Here is a 22051-nt window from a genome sequence, read left to right as displayed (position 1 = left end):
GGTTGTTAGTTGATATCAGTGTGGAGTCTTTTGAAACGGTTAGTTTCTGTTTCGCCCTTAGAGAAGAAAGTCTAATAGAAGTTAACGAAGGAGGGGGCATAGTGAAGCATGCCCCATCTTCTTCCATCCTACTGTGGCCAAGAACTCAGTTTTCAAGGTTACTCTGGGGTCCCCTTGGCCAAAGAAGGTCCATTCAGTCAGTTGGGGGGCTTAGAATTTTATTTTTATTTTACAGTGGACAGGTAGATTGCTACAGATATCTGAAAAGTAGCTTGGCAGTATCTATTAGATTGGTGCAATTGTGGTTTCTGCCATTACTTTTAATGGAAAAAAATACAATCACTTTTGCACCAATCTAATATTAAATGCATGTACCTTGCACAATCCTACTTTTGTAAAACTATCCTACAAATAAAAGAATCAATGTATAAAGTTGTGTTCAAATGTGTTTGTTGAAGGGTTGTTGACAGTGACTCTCAAATGAAAACAATCTGAATGTCCACCATTAGGATAAATTGTGGCATGTCCCTATGGGGACACAGAGAAATATGTGGAAGGCTACATCCCAGGCTGTCAACATGGATTATCTCAACTGAAGTGGTATTGGGAGATGGTATAATAAATGTGTGACTTAATTTGTTTATGAAATAAACAACTTTCCACCCCTAGCTAGCCTGGTATGATGCTGAAAATATCATCTTTAGGGATTAATTTTTCTATTTCTAGAAGTCTGTTGTTAAAATACAAATATTCCTGAAGTTGTTTTTCAGCCATTAATACCCAGAGGTGGGAGAGAAAATGTTGTGGTTGTTTTCCAGCCCCGACAGCAAGCTGACAGAACCATCCTTAACTAGGACAGGTAGGTGTCTGTGTGGGAAAGGCGGGAGGAAAGGCCTCCGGCTCATGGCCTGACTGACATGCATCTCGTTGACACTAACATGTTGTCTAGGAAGGAGAACCAAAAGAGAGGAAAAGACACTGCGTGGAGGGGCTGATGGGGCACATACATTGCCTGCTGCCTGAGGCCAGTGCTACTTAGGATGCTGCTCAGGTCTCCTTCCTGGTTCTTTGGAGATTAGCACAAGCACTGAGTTGGCCCTCTGCCAGCTGGAGGGGCAGCCAACAGGGATTGCCAAGGGGTCAAAGAATCAGCATCACTGGCTGAGAGAGCAGCTTTACCAGCAGGGATCAAAGGTGCCAGACATGGTTTCTTTCGATTCACTCAGGGAGCAGGACAAGTAATCAGAAAAGTGTGATTTTCCTCTGCTCCAATAAAATAAAAAAGCCTGCCCTTGTTATAAAGTACCAAGAGAATCAATAAGAGTTTCAGGAGACATTGGCACACCTCACAGGCAAAGCTCTGGAAACAAACTACTGCTTTCACCACAATGTGAACTTCAGGGCAGAGGCTCTTTGGCTTGGATGAGTTTACATTACAGCAAAACTGCCCTCCCCGTCACAGTGTATGGGGACCGGTATGTCCAGGCTGGGGTAGCTGGAATGTAAGCAAATTTAGTGTGCTAACATTAGGAAGAATGATACTACTAGCCAGAATTTAGTGAATACTTATTGTCTAAGTATACGTATCATGTGATATTTGCAAGAACCAAATGAATTAGGTACTATTCAATCCCATTTTAAAAATAAGGAAATTGAGGCACTGAAAGGTTAAGTAATTACCCAAGGTTCTAGAAATAAGAAGCAGTGGAGCTGGCATTCAGACAGAAGCAGCTGAACTCCAGAGCCTGGGATGTGATCACTACGTCACACTGCCTTCTCATGAAGAGACAACACCTCACAACGCAACCCCCAACACTGAGAACAAAGACCAAAGATGTGTCACTGGAAAAGCCACTTGGACTTGGGCATCAGAATGGATCAGGGAAAAAACTTGGTGAGAGTAAGAAAGCCATGAGGTCACAAAGAATGCCAAAGTTCCATGGGGGCAATGTGTGTGCAGGATACAAGGAGCTCACAATGCTCTGGGGTCAAATCTAGGAAAGCCCTGGAGAGTGAGGTTGCAGGATCTACAGGGAAAAGTGAGTCATCTCAGGAACAAAGGGTGGGCTTGGGGACACATCTAGAAAGGACTTGAGGCCATTAGTTGCTTAATAGACTATGGTTTAAAATTAAAGTAGAAATAGCTAAACCATATCTATATGATCTGATTTGTTTTTGACTACTTTCTCTGTTATAAAACACTTATGTTATAAACACTTATGTTTATTGATTTCACTTTATTGGTATTGTTCCCACCCACCTGAAAGCCTGGTTATCTGGCTTTACAGCTCCAATGTAAAAATTTTAAATGGCACCCTCAAGGCCAACATTCACCCATTCCTCAGTCCCTGTCTCTCCTTTCCAAGCTGGGAAATGGGAGGAAGCCTGTCCCAGATAGGACGGCCTCTGCCTCTGAGTTGGCATGAGTATAATAGTTTTTTTCTCTAAGTTGTTCTGCTACCTAAAGCTGCAAGGTTCATACAAGGATGGGTGATATGTGTTAATTGGAAAGTATATTTTATCTTATCTGTCTAGAACAACTCAAATAACTTTGTATATTCTTAATACCAGTACTGTTATAATTATATAATTTAATTTATATAAATATATATATACACATTCCCAACCAGTTAGATAAATCTGTGAATAATTCACAGAATTCAAATCACTATGTGTATTCTGCATCATAAGACAACTAGTATGAGGAAAATCCTAAGGTAGTGCTGAGAACATATTACCAGTATTTGTTCACTTTTCTGACTTAATTAAGAGTTACAAACTACCACTCTTTGATACTGAACAATCAATGAGCTGTGTATAAGATAATAGCAAAAATAGTTTACTTATTCAACAAACATTTATTAATTTATTAGAATGCAAGGCTCTGAGCTAAGTACCAGGTTTACAAAAATAAACAAGACAAAATCTCAAGGAGTTGACAAATGAGTTTGACACATAGATAGATAAGTATTTACTAAACAAATGATGGAGGAATATATGGGAAGAGGAAGGAGGACCCAACGGGCTGGAGTGGGAGGTGGAACACCACAGGAGGATACACTTGATCTGAGTCTTGGATGGAGGCCCAGGCAGACAAGAGGGAGAGACAGGACTGGAAGAGGGAGTCCACCATGGGCATGCAGGCAGGTTGCATAGCATGGATATGGCAATAGCAAGGAGTTTAGTGAGGCCAGAGGCTAGAATCACTTTGAAGAAAAAAGTGAGAGTCAGCAAATGAGTTGCCAATTAAAGTGACTCCACTCTGTGTGCTAAATGTTAATAGCTGCAGCTCTGCAAAATATAAAAAGCAAAAATGTTCACAAATGACATGAGATTTAAACTTTAATGCTCTATTTTCTTAATTCTAAAATATCTCATTGATTTAAATAACACTTGATTGTAAAACATAACCCAATTTAAGAAATGTTAGAATATGAAAGGATGAAGGAAATTAGTCAATAACAACTGCTAGAAGGCCTCATCCAGGAGAATATAAACAGAGACTGTTATATAAAAGTGGACTTCTGCTTTGCCCCAGAGTCAATGTCAGTATAAGCAAAAGCCTCCACTACATTCCATGCTTAGTCTTCAAGCACTTCAAGATCAAAGAGCATTATCTTTGAACATTTGAGTCATTAAAAATGGAAACAGTTCTTCTCAGCTTAAGGTTGGAACGGGGGAACCTTTTGGAGACCACTGAAGCATGTGTTAACTTGGTTCTTAGGTACTTGAGCATACAATGGAAATTTGGAGTTGCCTTGGTTTCTACGACTGCCAAACCTCAGCAGATAAAGAATCTTCTGCCAACCTCTCTGCGTCTCCTACATTGGTTCCTCTTTCGTGTCTGTTTCCTCAAAAGATGTTCCTATCCCTAACTTTCTTTTCTTCTCACACTACACAGTCTCCCCAGGTAATCTCAGCCATACCACAGCTTCAGCTAATTGACCTAGTATTGATGCCTACATGTGTCTGTCCAGCCCATATCTCTCTCCTTAATTTCAAACTCATGTCAAACAACCCATTTCCCTATGGATGCCTCAGAGACACCTCAAAGTCAACATGGTTAAAACTAAATCCATTGTTGGTTTCCTACCTGCCCCTAAATGTTCCTGCTCCAGGGCTCTCTATGTCCATAAAATGTACCTCCTTCCACTCAATGGCCCAAACCAGATAGCTGGGATTTTCTCAAGCTACTTTTGCTCTTAAACCCCCACATCCAACAAAATACTGTAGATTTCATTATCTCCCCTAAAATCCTTCAATCTGTAAACTCTTCTCTGCCCTACCACCACCGCCCTGGTTTCAATCCTGGTCATTTCTTGATTGTATCACTCCAGTAGCCCAATATCTCTCAGCCACTAGTCCTCTATCTCCTCCTTCCATCAGCCCTCAGTATCCTCCATTGGCTCCTCAGAATGTTTCCTAAAATACAGAATTGATCAGGACGCCACCTGGCTTTATATCCGTCATTGACTTCCCTTATCACTCTCAGTATTTTATCCCAAATCCCTGGTGCATGGTATACAAGGCTCTTCCTGAACTGTCCCAGAATTGGTCCTGCTCCCTCTAACATCACACACATGTGCATGCACACACACACACCCCATGTTCCAGTGCAATGAAGGGGGCAAAGGATCTGAACAGACATTTCTCCAAAGAAGACATACAAATGGCCAATAAGCACATGAAAAGAAGCTCAGCATCATTAGTGATTAGATAAATGCAAATCAAAACCACAATGATAAATCACTTCACACCCACTAGGATAGCTATAATCAAAAAGACAGATAATAACAAGTGCTTGTGAGCATGTGGAGAAATTGGAACCCTCACAGACTAGACTGCTGGTGGGAATGCAAAATGGGGCAGCCGCTTTAGGAAACGTTCTGACAGTTCCTCAAAAGGTTAAACATAGAGTTCCCATATGATTCAATATATTTGTTTCCAACTGCTGCTGTAACAAATTACTACAAACTTGCTGATTAAAACAACACAAAATTATTATATTATAGTTCTGGTGGTCAAAAGTCCAAAGTGATTCTCCAAAGGCTATAATCAAGGTCTCAGCAGGTCTATGTTCCTTCTGGGGGTTCTAGGGGAAAATCCACTTCCTTGCTTCTTCCAGCTTCTCAAGCAAGGGTGTCCAATATTTTCACTTCCCTGGGCCAGACTGGAAGAAAAATTGGGCCACACATAAAACATTATAACGCTAATGATAGTTGATGAGCTAAACACACACACACACACACACACACACACGCAAATCTTATAATGTCTTAAGAAAGTTTACAAATTTGTGTTGGGCCACATTCAAAGCCATCCTTGGCTACGTGCAGCTCATGGGCCACAGGTTGGGCAAGGTTGTTTTAGAGGGTGTCCCCATTCCTTGGCTTGTGGTTCCTTCCATCTTCAAAGCCAAAATGGCTGGTCAAGTATTGATCACAGTGCATGACTCTGGCTCTTTCTGCCTCCATCTTCTATCTTTTAAGGACCCTTTGGATTACACTGAGGGCACACTCAGATGATCTAGAATAATCTCTTTATTTTAAGGTGAGCTGATTAGCAGCTTAATTTCATCTGCACACTTAACTTCATGTCCATTTACCATGAGACTTAACATATTCATGGGTTCCAAGGATTAGGGAATGAACATCTTTGGGAGAGAGTAGGGTTGGGAGCATTATTCTGCTGCCTCCCACACATACAGCAATTCCACTCCCAAGTATATATATCCAAGAAAAAGGAAAACATATCCACATAGAAACTTGTACAAAAATGTCCATAGCAGCCCTATTCATAATAGCCAGAGAGCAGAAACAACACAAATGTTCATCAAGAGATGAATGGTATAATCATACAATGAAATATTAAAAGGAATAAAAAAGAATGATGTGCTGATACATACTACACCATGGATGAACCTCAAAAACATCATGCTAAATAAAGAAGTCAGTAACAAAAGGCCACATATTATACAATTCCATTTTTATATGTCCAGGATAGGCAAATCCTTAGAAACAGAGAGTAGATTCATTGCTTAGGGCTGAGGGCAAAGGGAATTGGGGGGACATGCGGATACTAATGAGAAGAGAGTATCTTTCTGGAGTTATGAAAACATCTGAAAATGATTTTAGTAATGGTTACACAACTTTGTAAATATGCTAAAAACCAGTGAATCATACAACAAAAAGCAGTGACATGGTAAGTGAATTACATGTCAATAAAGCTGTTATTCCTAAAAAATGAGTCAGTACATTACTGAAGATATGAGCACAAAACTGAGGAAAGTCCTAATATTTATTTAATTACATTTCCCTTAAAGGTTGCTTTTAGTGACTGTTTTGCTGGGATTGCAGTCTCCCAAATAAGTCAAAAAATAAAGACAGCTGGCGCAGAAATGAGTCTGGCACCTCAAACAGTGGCCCCAATTTCATGCGCTAGAGGAAGCCGACATTGCTCCCCTATTGAGATGTGCCTCCTGCTCCCCAGGAAGCCATGAAACAGGGCAGCAATTAAACACATGAAGTGTTTTGCTTTGATGACATTCTTTTTCTTTCTCACACACATGTACACAGAGAGAAAGTCCATTTTCTATTAATTCTCCCCAGATATTATAAATGCATTCTATGTTTCCTCCTTTCACAGTTCAGCAGTTTATTCATTTTGCTAAGAGCAAGCTTGTTGTAGTCCCTAATAAAAAATCAAAGGCATAATTAGAACCCAAACCTAGCATAGACAAATCTCTTATGAAGAAAAAGAATCCAGCTCTGAATATTTCCAATTTAAAAAGTTTTAAACCCACTGATTGACAAAAGCTATAAAATTAATGTGAATTAAAAATATTATATTCCATGAAGATTTATTATGAGAAAGAAGCCAATCAATTATTCTCCATTTTCAGAGAGTTGGAAAAGAGAAAACAGAAACAGATTACATCAAAGATACTTTTTTAAAACTAAAAAGGAATATTTTAAGGATGAGCAAGCCCTATAATAAGCTTCCAAGAAGGCTTATGAAATCTCCCTAGAGTCATTATACCACTTAAGATTAGATTTGGGTAAAGATTTGGAAGCAACCTAAGTGTCCATTAACAGATGAATGATAAAGAAAATGTGATACATATACACAATGGAATACTATTTAGCCATTAAAAAAGAATGAGATCCTATCATTTGCAACAACATGTATGGGATTGGAAGTCATTATGTTAAGTGAAATAAGCCAAGCACAGAAAAACAAACTTCACATGTTCTCACTTATTTGTGGGAGCTAAAAACTAAAACAATTGAACTCATGGAGATAGAGAGTAGAATGATGGTAAGCAAAGGCTGGTTAGGGCAGTGGGGGGCTGAGGAAAAGTGGGGATAATTAATGGGTTCAAAAATAGAATGAATAAGATCTAGTAATTGATAGACAATGGGTGATTATAGTCAATAATTTATTGTACATTTTAAAAAACAAAAACAGTAATATTAGAATGTTTGTAACACAAAGGATACCTGCTTGAGGTAATGTATACCTCTTACCCTAATGTGATTATTACACATTGTATGCCTATATCAAAATATCTTCTTTTTTTTTTTTTGAGACAGAGTTTCGCTCTTGTTGCCCAGGCTAGAGTGCAATGGTGCAATCTCGGCTCACCACAACCTCTGCCTCCTGGGTTCAAGCAATTCTCCTGCTTCAGCCTCCCAAATAGCTGGGATTACAGGCATGCGCCACCATGCCCAGCTAATTTTTGTATTTTTTTAGTAGAGATGGGGTTTCTCTAGGTTGGTCAGGCTGGTCTTGAACTCCTGACCTCAGGTGATCCACCTGCCTCGGCCTCCCAAAGTGCTGCGATTACAGGAATGAGCCACTGTGCCCGGCCTTATCAAAATATCTTGTACCCCATAAATATATATACCTACTATGTACTCACAAAAAATAAAAGTTAAAAATTATATTAAAAAACAAAAAGCAAAGGATTCGATTTTGCTAAATATAAAATAACAGCTTAAGGAAGACAAAGAAGTGTTTCTGTCTCATATAAAAATCCAAGAGATAGTCCAGGACTGGTTATAGGAGCTCTGCCCCACAAAATCCTCAGCATCTTTATAGCTCGTTATTCCACCGTCCCGAATACTGGGCCCCCATTCTCAGAGTCTAAGGTGGAAACTAGAGCTCCAGCAAAATATCTGTATTTCAGGAATTAGGGTGGAAAAGGGATGAAGAAGCTGGAGAAAGGGCGGTGAATATCACCTGTCTTTAAGGAAAACTGCAGGAAACTCTTATGTGACACTTTGCATCAGTCACGTGACCATACTGGTTGCCATGGAGCCTGTCTTTATTCTGGAAAACAATGTGTCTATCTAAAAACAGAGTTTCAGGCCTGACATGGTGGCTCATGCCTGTAATCTCCAGCACTTTAGGAGGCCCAGGAGGGCAGATCACTTGAGGCCAGGAGTTCGAGAACAGCCTGGTCAACATGGCAAAACCCAGTCTCTAATAAAAATACAAAAAGTATCCAGGCATGGTGGCACATGCCTGTAATCCCAGCTACTCAGGACACTGAGGCACAAGAATTGCTTAAACCTGGGAGGCAGAGGGTGCAGTGAGCCAAGATCGTGCCACTGCACTCTAGCCTGGGCAACAGAGGGACAGACCTCTCTCAAAACAAACAAACAAACAAATAAATATAAAAAGAGTGTTTCTATTGTTCTGGAAAGAGTGGAAAGGATACTGGAAAACATACCAGGGTCTTGGCCACCGTCATCAACACTGATATTGTTTGGAAGTCTGTCTCCTCCAAATCTCATGCTGAAATGTGATTCCCATTGTTGGAAGTGGGACCTTGTAGGAGGTGTTTGGGTCATGGGGGCAGATCTCTCATAAATGGCTTGGTACCTTCCCCTGTGGTAATGAGTTCATGTGATATCTGGTTGCTTAAAAGAGCCTGGCACCTCTGCCTCTCTCTCTCCTGCTTCCTCTCTCACCATGTGACATGCCTGCTCCTTCTTTGCCTTCCTGCATGAGTGGAAGCTTCCTGCCGCCCTCCCCAGAAGCAGATGCTGGCACCATGCTTCTTGTACAGCCTGCAGAACCATGAGACAAATAATCTCTTTTCTTTATAAATTATCCAGTCTCAGGTATTCCTTTATAGCAACATAAATGGACCAACACAAACACCCACCTCCTTAATTTAGGCAGACCCTTCAGAAGGCACTTCTTTTTTATAAAATTTATAAAGAGACTGAGAGAGACTTCTAGCGGGACAGGGCTATAAAGTTAACATAAATTTGTTCTAAGAGAAGGAGAAAGGGAAAACCCTTTACTCAGGGTCCCCTTTAGTTTGTTAACCAACAAAATTAGTTCTGGAAATGTCCTTGTTATTTGAGTCAAAAACAGTACTTGGCACATGGAGATGCTTACTAAATGTTTGTCAGTGAGCAACTGGATTCACGCAAATAACAATAATAAAGTGTTGCATTCAACTACATCAATGTGTTCTAGATATTTTTCTGATCCTATAGCTGGGGACATCTGACTAATCCCAGAAGTCATCATACACAGAGGGTAACTAACTGAAGGTGCCAAAGAGGTAAAGTCAATTCTTTAAAAAATGTTGAAGTCTATTCAAACTGATAACAAGAAAAAGTTGAGTTATCAGTCTAGGGAAAGACTTTCACAATATCCACTGCCTATGGGGGGTCTGGTCTCGACTCTCTCCTAAGCTTTTCCATTTTTGCCAGTCATCTTTTAAAGACCAGAACTCATCTTTTTTAGTCCTCTAATAAAAATCCTCCAATGCCTGTTCTCTACTCACAGGATAAAATCTCAATTCCTTTACACAGTACTATAAGTGCCTGACCAGCAGTCCTAAGATTCTCGCTGTCCACTGCCTACCGTGATTGCAGGTTGGGTTCTAGCTTTCTGGATCACCTCTCACTCTCTGAGTGTGCTGTTTACTCCAACTCCTTTATGTCTTTACCTGATAGCTTTCTTAATTCCCTTGCCTCTTGTATATACGTGGAAAATCCTATTTAAGCTTTAAGGATCCATTTCCAATATCACCTTCTCCATGAAAACCTCTTTGATTCCACAGATCCCATGCAAATTTAATCTTCTGTTTCTCCATTATACTTTGTTTACATTAATTAACACAGCACTTAGCACATTAGTGGTGATACTAGTAGTGGTAACAGTAGTAGTAGTAGCAGCTAACATTTATTGCACAATAATTACAAGCCAGGCATCTTACATACATTAACTCATTTAATCTCAACTACAACCTTATGAGGTAAGGCCCTCATAAGATCATAAGACCAACTCCTCCAAAAGCTCATTAACTCTTCAAGGATAAGAACAGTATTTATCTTCGTCTTTTCATCACCAGAGTACAACATAGTGCTTGGCTCATGGTAGCTGATTAATATGTGCTTGTTCTGGCCAATCATGGTGGCTCATGCCTGTAATCCCAGCACTTGGGTGGCTGAGGCAGGAGGATAGTTTGAGGCCAGTAGTTCGAGACCAGCCTGGCAACATACCAACACCCCGCATCTCCATTAATTTAAAAAAAAAAAAAAAAGTCAAAAGGTACCAGCTGCTGTAATAATTTTAAAAAGGTGCTTGCTCATTGAGTGACCAATGACTTATAACAAAATTAGGTTGTCATAGATGCATTAAGTTTCTGCATTCTGAATATTTTTATTTATGAATAAATATGCTGGGTTTTTCAATAAAGCAACAAGTTAAATGTAGGATACTCTAAATAATTAAATCTACAAAGCCAAAAAATGAATCTCTAAGGAATCTGACCTTTTCCACTTCATCTTCTGATGCTCCCTCAAAATAAATGCCCCATTTGCTTAAATCGAATGTAGATAAAACTTAAAACATTCCATTGTATTTTGCTGTTCAGCCTTCATCTTATTATTGTAGACTAAAAGAAGAAAAAATAAGATTTTCAAAGTTTTAAATTCTAAGATGACTTACTGATTCTTAATTAGTCTAAAGAAAGAAAACACTTTTTCTTCAGCTAAAAAAGCAATTATTGTTAATAAAATGTGGAGTTTTACATTAATAGCCCATGAGGGTTCAACATATTCAAATCAATAAACGTAATCCATCACATAAACAGAACCAAAAACAAAAACCACATGATTATCTCAATAGATGCAGAAAAGGCCTTTGACAAAATTCAAAAGCACTTCATGCTAAAAACTCTCAGTAAACTAGGTATTGATGGAACATATCTCAAAACAATAAGAGCTATTTATGACAAACCCACAGCCAGTATCATACTGAATGGGCAAAAACTGGAAGCATTCCCTTCGAAAACTGGCACAAGACAGGGATGCCCTCTCTCACCAGTCCTATTCAACATAGTGTTGGAAGTTCTGGCCAGGGCAATCAGGCAGGAGAAAGAAATAAAGGGTATTCTATCAGGAAAAGGGGAAGTCAAATTGTCCCTGTTTGCAGATGACATGATTGTATATTTAGAAAACCCCATCATCTCAGCCCAAAATCTCCTTAAGCTGATAAGCAACTTCAGCAAAATCTCAGGATACAAAATCAATGTGCAAAAATCACAAGCATTGTGAAGAATCAATATCGTGAAAATGGCCATACTGCCCAAGGTAATTTATAGATTCAATGCCATCCCCATCAAGCTACCAATGACTTTCTTCACAGAATTGAAAAAACTACTTTAAAGTTCATATGGAACCAAAAAAGAGCCCACATTGCCAAGACAATCCTAAGCCAAAAGAACAAAGCTGGAGGCATCACACTACCTGACTTCAGACTATACTACTAGGCTACAGTAACCAAAACAGCATGGTACTGGTAACAAAACAGAGATATAGATCAATGGAACAGAACAGAGCCCTCAGAAATAATACCACACATCTACAACCATCTGATCTTCGACAAACCTGTCAAAAACAAGAAATGGGGAAAGGATTCCCTATTTAATAAATGGTGCTGGGAAAATTGGCTAGCCATATGTAGAAAGCTGAAACTGAATCCCTTCCTTACACCTTATACAAAAATTAATTCAAGATGGATTAAAGACTTAAATGTTAGACCCAAAACCATAAAAACCCCAGAAGAAAACCTAGGCAATACCATTCAGGACATAGGCATGGGCAAGGACTTTATGACTAAAACACCAAAAGCAATGGCAACAAAAGCCAAAATTGACAAATGGGATCTAATTAAACTAAAGAGCTTCTGCACAGCAAAAGAAACTGCCATCAGAGTAAACAGGCAACCTATAGAATGGGAGAAAATTTTTATAATCTACCCATCTGACAAAGGGCTAATATCCAGAATCTACAAAGAACTTAAAGAAATTTACAAGAAAAAATCAAACAACCCCATCAAAAAGTGGGCAAAGGATATGAACAGACACTTTTCAAAAGAAGACATTTATGTGGCCAACAAACATATGAAAAAAAGCTCATCATCACTGGTCATCATTAGAGAAATGCAAATCAAAACCACAATGAGATAGTATCTCACTCCAGTTAGAATGGTGATCATTAAAAAGTCAGGAAACAACAGATGCTGGAGAGGATGTGGAGAAATAGGAATGCTTTCACACTACTGGTGGGAGAGTAAATTAGTTCAACCATTGTGGAAGACAATCTAGTTCTAGATTCCTTAAGGATCTAGAACTAGAAATACCATTTGAACCAGTAATCCCATTACTGGGTATATACCCAAAGGATTATAAATCATTCTACTATAAAGACACATGCACACGTATGTTTATTGCGGTACTATTCACAATAGCAAAGACTTGGAATCAACCCAAATGTCCATCAATGATAGACTAGATTAAGAAAATGTAATACATATACACCATGGAATACTATGCAGCCATAAAAAAGGATGAGTTCATGTCCTTTGTAGGGACATGGATGAAGCTGGAAACCATCATTCTGAGCAAACTATTGCAAGGACAGAAAACCAAACACTGCATGTTCTCACTCATAGGCGGGAATTGAACAATGAGAACACTTGGACACAGGGTGGGGAACATCACACACCGGGGCCTGTCGTGGGGTGGGGGGAGAGGGGAGGGATAGCATTAGGAGATATACCTAATGTAAATGACGAGCTAATGGGTGCAGCACACCAATATGGCACATGTATACATATGTAACAAACCTGCACGTTGTGCACATGTACCCTAAAACTTAAAGTATAATAATAATAATAATAAAAGAAGGGTAGTAAGATAGACATATTTGACATTTTCAATGTAAGAACCAAGTCGATTGTAACTTTAAATACAGATCTAACCATTTCAGATTTTAAATAAGGAATCTGACTTAAAATATTACAGAAATAAAATCACAGAAAAAATTTTTTAAAAAATAGCCCATGAGGAAGTTGGAAGGGCAATCCATTTTAATATTTACCAAGTATTTTACATGTATCCTATCATTTAATGTGTGGTAATATATTTAATGTGTGGTAATACATTTTTGTTGATCTGAATTTGAGGCAGGGATAATTAGTTGCCCCCTGAGGAAACAGAAAAACAAAGCCATACGATTTGCACATGATCACATAGTAATTAATGGAACCTGAACTTGACTCCAGATCCTCTGGCTTAAAATTACCTGTTGTTTCCCCAGCTCCCTGATGCCCTGGGTCCTCATGCAGCTGTCCTTAAAACCTCATTTTTACCCAACTACCACTTAGCCCTGAAAGGAACTGCAGTTGATCATTTAACACTAATAACTAGATTGTGAATATGGCTGCAATTATTAAGGATGAATCCTGCTAGTTAGCTGTTCCTTGCCCATTAAGGCTTGACAGTGGTCATAATAACGACCAATACATATTGATGATGTCTAGGTGTGAGGCTCTATGCTGAGCATTTCACATACACTTCTGTTATAAGTTGAATTGTGTCCCCACCCCACCCCACCCCAAAAAATACATTGAAGTCCTCAGTATCTCAGAATGTGGCTTGGAAATAGGGTCTTTGCAGAGCAAATCAAGTAATAATAAGAGGATTATGGTGGGCCCTAATCCAATATGACTTGTGTCCTTATAAAAAAGGGGAAATTTGTCCGCAGAGACAGACACACACACACAGGGAAGATGATAGGAAGACCCACAGGAAGAAGGTCTTGTAAAGACAGGACTAGAGTGATGCATCTATAAGCTGAGGAATGCCAGAGATTGCCAGCAAACCACCAGAAGTGAGGAATCGGCAAGGAAGGGTTTCCCCATAGGTTTCAGGGACAGCGTGGTCCTGCCAACATTGATTTCAGACTTCTCGCCTACAGAACTGTGAGATAATAAATTTCTGTTGTGTTAAGCCACCCAGTTTATGGTACTTTGATACAGCAGCCCAGGAAACTAATATAACTTCTGATCATTTTGACAAAATGATAGGTTCATGAGGCTACATGACCAAATGTGGCTTACTTATAAACTTTGGCAGACATATTACAATGGCTTTTTTGTCTCCAACATATAGTCAGTAGTTATAATCCTACACACATGGTAGCTTTGCAACTTCATACATTAAGATTAAATCTCTCAGTAGGGATCCCAGTTGGAGACTACACTGAACCCACTGAGGGGACCGGGCCCCTTTTGAGCTCATCTCACTAATGATGAGTGCTATAGTCTGAATGTCTGTGTCCCCCCTCTCCCAAAAATTCATATGTTGAAACCTAATCCCCAGTTTATTAGTCCATTCTCACACTGCTATCAAGAACTACCTGAGACTGGGTAATTTATAAAGAAAAGAGGTTTAATTGGCACACAGTTCCGCAGGCTGTATAGGAGGCATGGCTGGGGAGGACTCAGGAAACTTACAATCATGGCAGAAAGCAAAGGGGAAGCCAGCACATTCTACAGGGTAGGAGCAAGAGGAAGAGAGAGTGAAGTGGGGAGTGCTGCACACTCTTTCAGACAACCAGATCTTGGGAGAACTCTGTCACAAGACAGCATTAGGGGGATGGTGCTAAACCATTAGAAACCACCCCATGATCCAATCACCTCCCAACAGGCCCCTCCTCCAACACTGGTATTATAATTCAACATGAGATTTGGGTGGGGACACAGAGCCAAAACACAGAACCCAGTGTGAAGGTATTTGGAGGTGGGGCCTTTGAGAGGTGATTAGGTCATTTGGGCAGAGTCCTCATGAATGGGATTAGTACCCTTATAAAAAGAAGCCCAAAAGGGGTCCCTTACCCTTTCCACCATAAAGAGACACAGTGAAAAGACATTCTGGCCATCTATGAAGCAGGACATGGGCTCTCATCAGACACTGAATCTGCCAATGCCTTGATCTTAGACTTCTGTGCCTCTAGAACGATGAGAAATAAATTTCTGTTGTTTACAAGCCACCTAGTTTATGGTATTTTGTTATAGCAGCCTGAATGGACTTATACAGTGAGGTAGGCCCACCAAAAGTCTGTACAAGGGGCTGAGGGAGAACTTGCTCTGGAGGAAGGAAAGCCAGGCATGACAGGACTTGCCTAGGACAGGCTGCAGATTCTGAATACAGAAAGCCATCACCCTGTGGGTTTCATCCCCAGCTCAGCAACTTCTTGGAATCATACTCAAAGAGAAGAGGCTGTCACCAACAACGCTAAAAGCAGCACTGGATTCACACTATTAAAAAAAAAAAAGTGGTGGGGGGAGCTTTCTTTTGTGCTTTGTGCGTGAGTACTGGGCACGAGGGAAGAGTCATGGTGGCCAGTAGACATGGAATGATAGCCTGCTGGTTGAAGCAGAAGAGGAAATAAGAGTGGCTGTCATGTGGGCATCTAGACTTTTGAGAGCATGTGTGTAATGTCCCATGCAAGTCCTAGAAATACTTGTAGTGGGGAGAAGAATGTGAAGAGGCTGATGTCCTCCAAGTAGGGCACAAAAGATAGTACAAAATGGCCTCAATCACATGTATTTCAAAGGTAACTTATAATCAAGAAAAGATCATTATTTTTACTATCCTGCAGACCTATTATCCAGCCACTCACATCCCATACACCACAACAATGAAAATTCCTATCGACTGAAGCATACCCTTCAAAAGAGGCCCAGATCAGTCCCAGTTACAGTAACTCAAACAGCTACTCCCAGAACTGCATTCTGCAAGTGAACCCACATCTGGAGGTCGGACATGCCAGTTGATTGACAGATCAATAGTACTCTCTGCCAGTGTAAGAGATTATTACACAGGCATAGCTATGCCTGAGGTAGGAAAGAAAGCCACATTCCCAGCTAAGATGTCATCTGGGTTTATAATACAATAAATCTCTCTCTAGAATAGATATTATTTTAGAATACTAGACATTTGATGGCAGCAGGTGCACTTAACAGGGAAAAATGCTGACTTCAACAAAATATAGCTTAAAGATCTCATGGGAATTTATCCCACTTTCAGAACGCAGGAAACAAGTGCTATCTTCTTTTCTATGTGATTTTGACTCACCTCCCTCATTTAATTTCCTCTTCAGTCCTAGGGGAGGCCTATAAAGCTTAGAGAAAAATCTGTTAAACTGCTACGACAATATTATTTGTCACTTTCCACCCAAGTTCTCTCTCTACTACTAAAGGTAGAAAGAACAGCCTTTATAAAGTGTCAAGAGAATTGCTACTAGCGTTCTAAATCTCACCCAAACCTTAATGCCACACAATTAGCAGAATAATATAAAATAAAACTCTTCAAAGTCCCAAATATTTTTCTCCATGCCCCTTTCAACAAAAACTAAAATCAGATACAAAATTCCCCTAATATCTTCTGGATATCACCACAAGAACAGTGGTCCTCAAATGTCCGGATTCATGAATATTACATGGAGTGCTTGTAAAAATATAGTTTCCTGGTCCCCACCCCAAACATGCTGATTCATAATCTAAGGGGGTTTGGCCTAGGAATCTGTATTTAATATGCTCCCAGATGACCTTGAAAAGGTAGTTTCCAACCACACATCTGGAAATACTGCTGTAAAATATGTATTTATCCTCAATCTACATTATATAGCTGTCAGTTTAGCTATTCATCTACCCCAGAATCCAAACCACGGTTAGACAGTATTCCATGGTTCTCACCACAGGCACAGGATCAGCCAAGGGGACCCCTGAAAAGAGATCAAGAAATCTTCTTTCAATCTGTTCTGAGGACCTAACGGGAGCCCCCAACCCCATCTGCCCCCACTGCCTATTGAAAAAAAAAAAAAATAGATCAGGTGAGAATTTGGGGCAAGAACCTATAGGCTACATAGACCCAGGCCCTGTAAGTGCCCATGCTTTTCCTGGGTTTGCTGCCTTATGGAGGACACGTTCTAACAAGGCCTCAACAGTACAAGGCTTTGAAGAATCGAGACTGGGCAGCCCAGCACTGATCATGAACCACTTAAATGTCCTCTCAACCTCTTCCCTCCTGACATCCAACCAGAAAAGGTACTGAGGTGACTCTCAGACTCTCCTAGGGTGACCAACCATCCTGGTTTGTCCAGGACTGGGAAAGCTAGTAGGATGTAGGACTTTCAAGGATGAAACTAAGAAAATCCAGGGCAAACCAAGATAAAATGGTCCCCTACTCCCAATTCTAACCGTATCTCAAGAGCCAGCTCCTCAGAGCATAGGTGTTACCAGCAACAGGGAGGCAACACCGTGGGGACTTCAGACAGAGGTGTCAGGGCTTGGCCAGGCAAAAGGCTCTCAGAGGAGGAAGAAGAATTCTGGCCAGGACACCACTCACTGAGAGGCTATTCCTACCTAGGCCAGGCCCAGGTTCAGGCCCATAAGGTTGGGTTCGAAAACAGAAAACTCAGAGCCCTTGAGAGGTACCTTTAAACCAAGAGCTCACAGAGATCAATTCACATGAAGTCCTTGTTCTCATATAAATCTCAGTCTCCAGAATCTAAGGCAGAAACACAATTATTGCAAATAAGCAACTAAATGTTCCATTTAAGGAGTTTAAACTCACTTTATCTACTAGATAAGGTCTAGAAAATAGAGGAAAACTAAGGAGTTAACAAATGAAGAAAAGAATTTCAGGTAGTGATAAGAGGAGGTAAAGAAAAGGAGGGGCAGTACTACTAGATAGCCTTAAGTGGCTCTTAAGTACTATGGCTGTCCACTGGAACCCCCTTTAAAGCTTTAAAAACACTGATGCCTGGGCCACACTCAGATGCTTGGATTTAATTTAGTCTGGGGTGAAACTGGGCTTTGGGATCTATTAACGCTCCCCTGGTGATTCCAACATATAAGCCAAGGGCGAAAACCCTGCTACAGGTGGGAAGGGCAGGTCTGTCTGAGGAGACATTTGAATTGAGACCTTAGTAAGCGGGAGAGAGCTGGGCAAACAGTATATCAGAAAGTGCAAGCCCTGAAGCAAAAACGAGCTTGGTGTTCTAGAAACAGAAACTACATAAGCTCTAGAGAGCAGGAACTTTGTGCCTACAACCTGAGGCCTAGACCAGTACCTGAAACATTAAATAGAGTCTTAATGTATTTTTGTTGAGAACGTTAATTTTAAAAAGGCCAATGTACCTGAAGCAAAGTGAGAAAACAGGAGAAAAGCATGAGGCAAAGGACAAAAAAGAAGTTATGACAAGGTTGTGTCCTGTGGGCCACAGATGAGCCTTCACTCTCAGTATAATCAAAGCCACTGAAGGGTTTCAAACAGGAGAGCAACATTTTACTTTTTGAAAAGATCATTCTGGACTTCTACATCTGTGAAAATGGAGTAGATATACTTTTCCCTATTTGTCCCACTAAGGTACCATTTAAAACTCTGGGCATTATATACAACAAACATGAGAAGACTCTGAAAGTAGAGATGAAAGAAACCACCTTTGCAAAAATTATGACAGCAAGAGAAGTCTAGCATGACTGACTCGATCTTGCTTCTAGCCTCACAGGCTAGCTATCCTCACTCATTCCTGGGCATAGGCCAAGCTAACCATGAGAGGAATTTAGTTTATAGTTTAACTTTAAAGAAAGGATGGTAATAGGCATCAGTAGAGGCCTAGCAGAGAGCTAGAACTGCCACCGCTACCCAGCTCCTCTTTCATATCAACAGAGGCAAGATGGGGAACCTGAACATCTATCCTCAATTGACACTAACAAAGCATCCCCTATCATAGTGGTATCACAAAACACCAACTAAAACTCAATACAATAAAAACTAATACAAAGAAAAAAACTTTTGAAAATAGTAAGCACGAGAGAAATGACATCTTACCAATAAGGGATAAGAAACTAGAATGAGAGTAGATTTTTCACCAGAAATCATGCAGGTCAGGAAGAAGTGACACAACATTTTTCACATGCTGAAAGAAAGTTTTCAAGCCAGAATTGAATATCCAGTGAAAATATTCTTCAGGAATGAAGGAGAAGCAGACCTACTCTAAAAGAAAGGATTTTTCAAAAAGTCTCTTAGAAAGAAAATTATAAAAGGAGGAATACTGGGATATCAGAAAGAAAAAGAAAGATAATAGAAATAGTAAAATTATCAGAAAATATAATTTTTTTCCTCGAGTTTTCTAAATTATGTTTAATAATTGAAGCAAAAAATTATAACACTGTCTAATGTGGTTCTAAATGCAGATAGAAGAAATAGTTACAACAACTAAAAAACTGGAAAGGGTAAAGGGACATAAAGGGAGGAAAAGTTTCTATACCAAGAACTAGTAAAGCAATGGCACCAGCAGACTGTGATAAGTTACATGTATTTAATAGATTGCCTAGAGCAACCACTAAGAAAGCAATATAGGGGGTGCATTAAAAAACAACAATGGAATTCTTCAGAAAATGTTCAAGTAACCCACAGGAAATCAGGAAAAAGAAATAAAAACCTGAGAGAATAAACAGAAAACAAAAAATAAAATAGCAGACTTAAGCCCTAACATATCAATAATCACATTAAATGCAAATGGTGCAAATACAGCAATTAAAAGAAAGAGACTGACAGAGGGGATCAAGAAATGTGATCCAACTACACACTATCTCCAAGAGACTCACTTCAAATATAATGTTATATACAGGTTGAAAGTAAAAGGATGGAAAAAGCTGTATCATGCAAACATAAAGAAGTCATGAGGCCGGGCGCAATGGCTTACACCTATAATCCCAGCACTTTGGTAGGCCAAGGAGGGCCTCACTTAAGGTCAGGAGTTCAAGACCAGCCTGGCTAACGTGGTGGAACCCCATCTCTACAAAAATACAAAAATTAGCCAGGCATGGTAGCAGGTGCCTGTAATCCCAGCTATTCAGGAGGCTGAGGCATGAGAATTGATTGAACGTGGGATGTGGAGGTTGCAGTGAACCGAGATCACCCCACTACACTCCAGCCTGGGTGACAAAGTGAGACTCTGTCTCAAAAAAAAAGAAGTCATGGTTATCTTAATATCAGATAAAATAGATGTATTAGTCCATTCTCACACTGCTATAAAGAACTACCCAAGACTGGATAATTTATAAAGAAAGAGGTTCAATCGGTTCACAGTTCTGCAGGCTGTACAGGCTTCTGCTTCTGGGAAGGTCTCAGGAAACTTACAGCCATGGCGGAAGGTGAAGGGGAGGCAGGCACATCTTTACATAGTCAGTGGGAGAAAGAGTAAAGGGGGAGGTGCTGCATACTTTCAAACAACCAGATCTCATGAGAACTCTATCATAAGACAGCACATGGGGGATGGTGCTAAACCGCTAGAAACCACCTTCATGATTCAGTCACCTCCCACCAGGCACCTCTTCCAACACTGGGGATTACAATTCGACATGAGATTTGGGTAAGGACACAGAGTCAAACCATATCAATAGACTTCAGAACAAAGAAAATTACCAGATACACAGAGAGGCATATATAGTGATAAAAGGGTCAATCAAATAAGAAGATATAGTAATCCTAAATGTATATGCATCAAACAACAAAATGTGTTATGCAAAAACTTAGAATTGAAAGCAGAATTAGATAAAACCACAGTTATGGTTGGAGATTTCAACCACCCCTCTTTCGGCAACTGATAAAACTAGACAGAAAATCTACAAGGAAAGAGAAGAATTCCATAACACCATCAACCAACAATATCTAATTGACATTTATAGAACATACCACCCAGCAACAGGAGAATATACATTATTTTCAAATGCCCACAAGATATACATCAAGATAAACTATATCTATGGCCATAAAATAACCCTAATACATTTTTAAAAATTGAAATCATACAAAGTGTGTTCTCCAACCACAATGAAATCAAACTAGAAATTAGTAAAAGAAAGACAACAGAAAAATCTTCAAATATTTGAAAGCTAAACAACATATTTCTATATTATTCATGGGCTGAAAAGATGTTTCAACACAAGTCAAAGAATATGTTGAACTTAACAAAAATGAAAATATGTACAACATATCAAAATTTGTGGGACATAGCTAAAGCAGTGCAGAGAGAGAAATTTACACTACTAAAAGCTTATAATTAGGAATGAGAAAATGTCTCAGATAAGCTCCCAACTCAAAAACCTAAAAAAGCAAAGCAAAAAAAAAGAAAACCTAAAAAAATTAAAAAAGCAGAAGAGAGGAAATAATAAAGAGTAGAAATCAATGAAATTTAAATCAGAAAAACAATAGATAAAAATCAATGAAATAAAGAACTGGTCCTTTGAAAAGATCAATGAAATTGACAGATCCCCTAGCAAGATTGACAAAGACAAAGAAAGAGAAGACACAGGCTACCAGTGTTAGGAACAAAATGGGATAGCTATATGGATCCTGCAGACATCAAGAGCATAATAAGGAAATAACCACACACACATAAATTTGACTGTTTCTTAAAAACATAAGCTACCACAGTTCACTCAATATGAAACAGATCATTTGAACAATCCTATCACTATTAAGAAAATTTAATATGTTAAACACTTCCCCCAAAAAGAAATCTCCAGGTCCAGATAGTGTTACTGGAGAATTCTACTAAATGTTTCAAGAAGAATTAACACCAATTCCACATACTCTCTTCCAAAAAACAGAAGAGAAAGGAACACATCATTTTATTAAGCTAGTATAACACTGATACCAAAATCA

At 39.5% G+C, this 22051-nt stretch overlaps 1 protein-coding gene across 4 annotated transcripts in view; it reads right to left on the bottom strand.

Annotated features, from left to right (window-relative positions):
- Positions 1-22051, bottom strand: part of GPR176 (G protein-coupled receptor 176) — a 124645-nt gene that overhangs the window by 28738 nt on the left and 73856 nt on the right. Inside the window, exon 1 of one of the 4 annotated variants that reach the window (XM_058427933.1) lies at positions 1681-1876. The exons of the other annotated variants lie outside the window; for them this stretch is intronic. Coding sequence (XP_058283916.1) covers positions 1681-1717 — 37 coding nt within the window. The 5' untranslated portion in view covers positions 1718-1876. Of the gene's footprint in view, positions 1-1680; positions 1877-22051 lie in introns of those variants that run through there. 4 annotated transcript variants of the gene reach the window in all.

This window comes from Hylobates moloch, unplaced genomic scaffold (assembly GCF_009828535.3).
Source record: "Hylobates moloch isolate HMO894 unplaced genomic scaffold, HMol_V3 SCAFFOLD_14, whole genome shotgun sequence".
Taxonomy (NCBI): Eukaryota; Metazoa; Chordata; class Mammalia; order Primates; family Hylobatidae; genus Hylobates; species Hylobates moloch.
The sequence above is the reverse complement of the archived record's forward strand: the minus strand, read 5'-3'. Positions and strand labels throughout refer to the sequence as shown.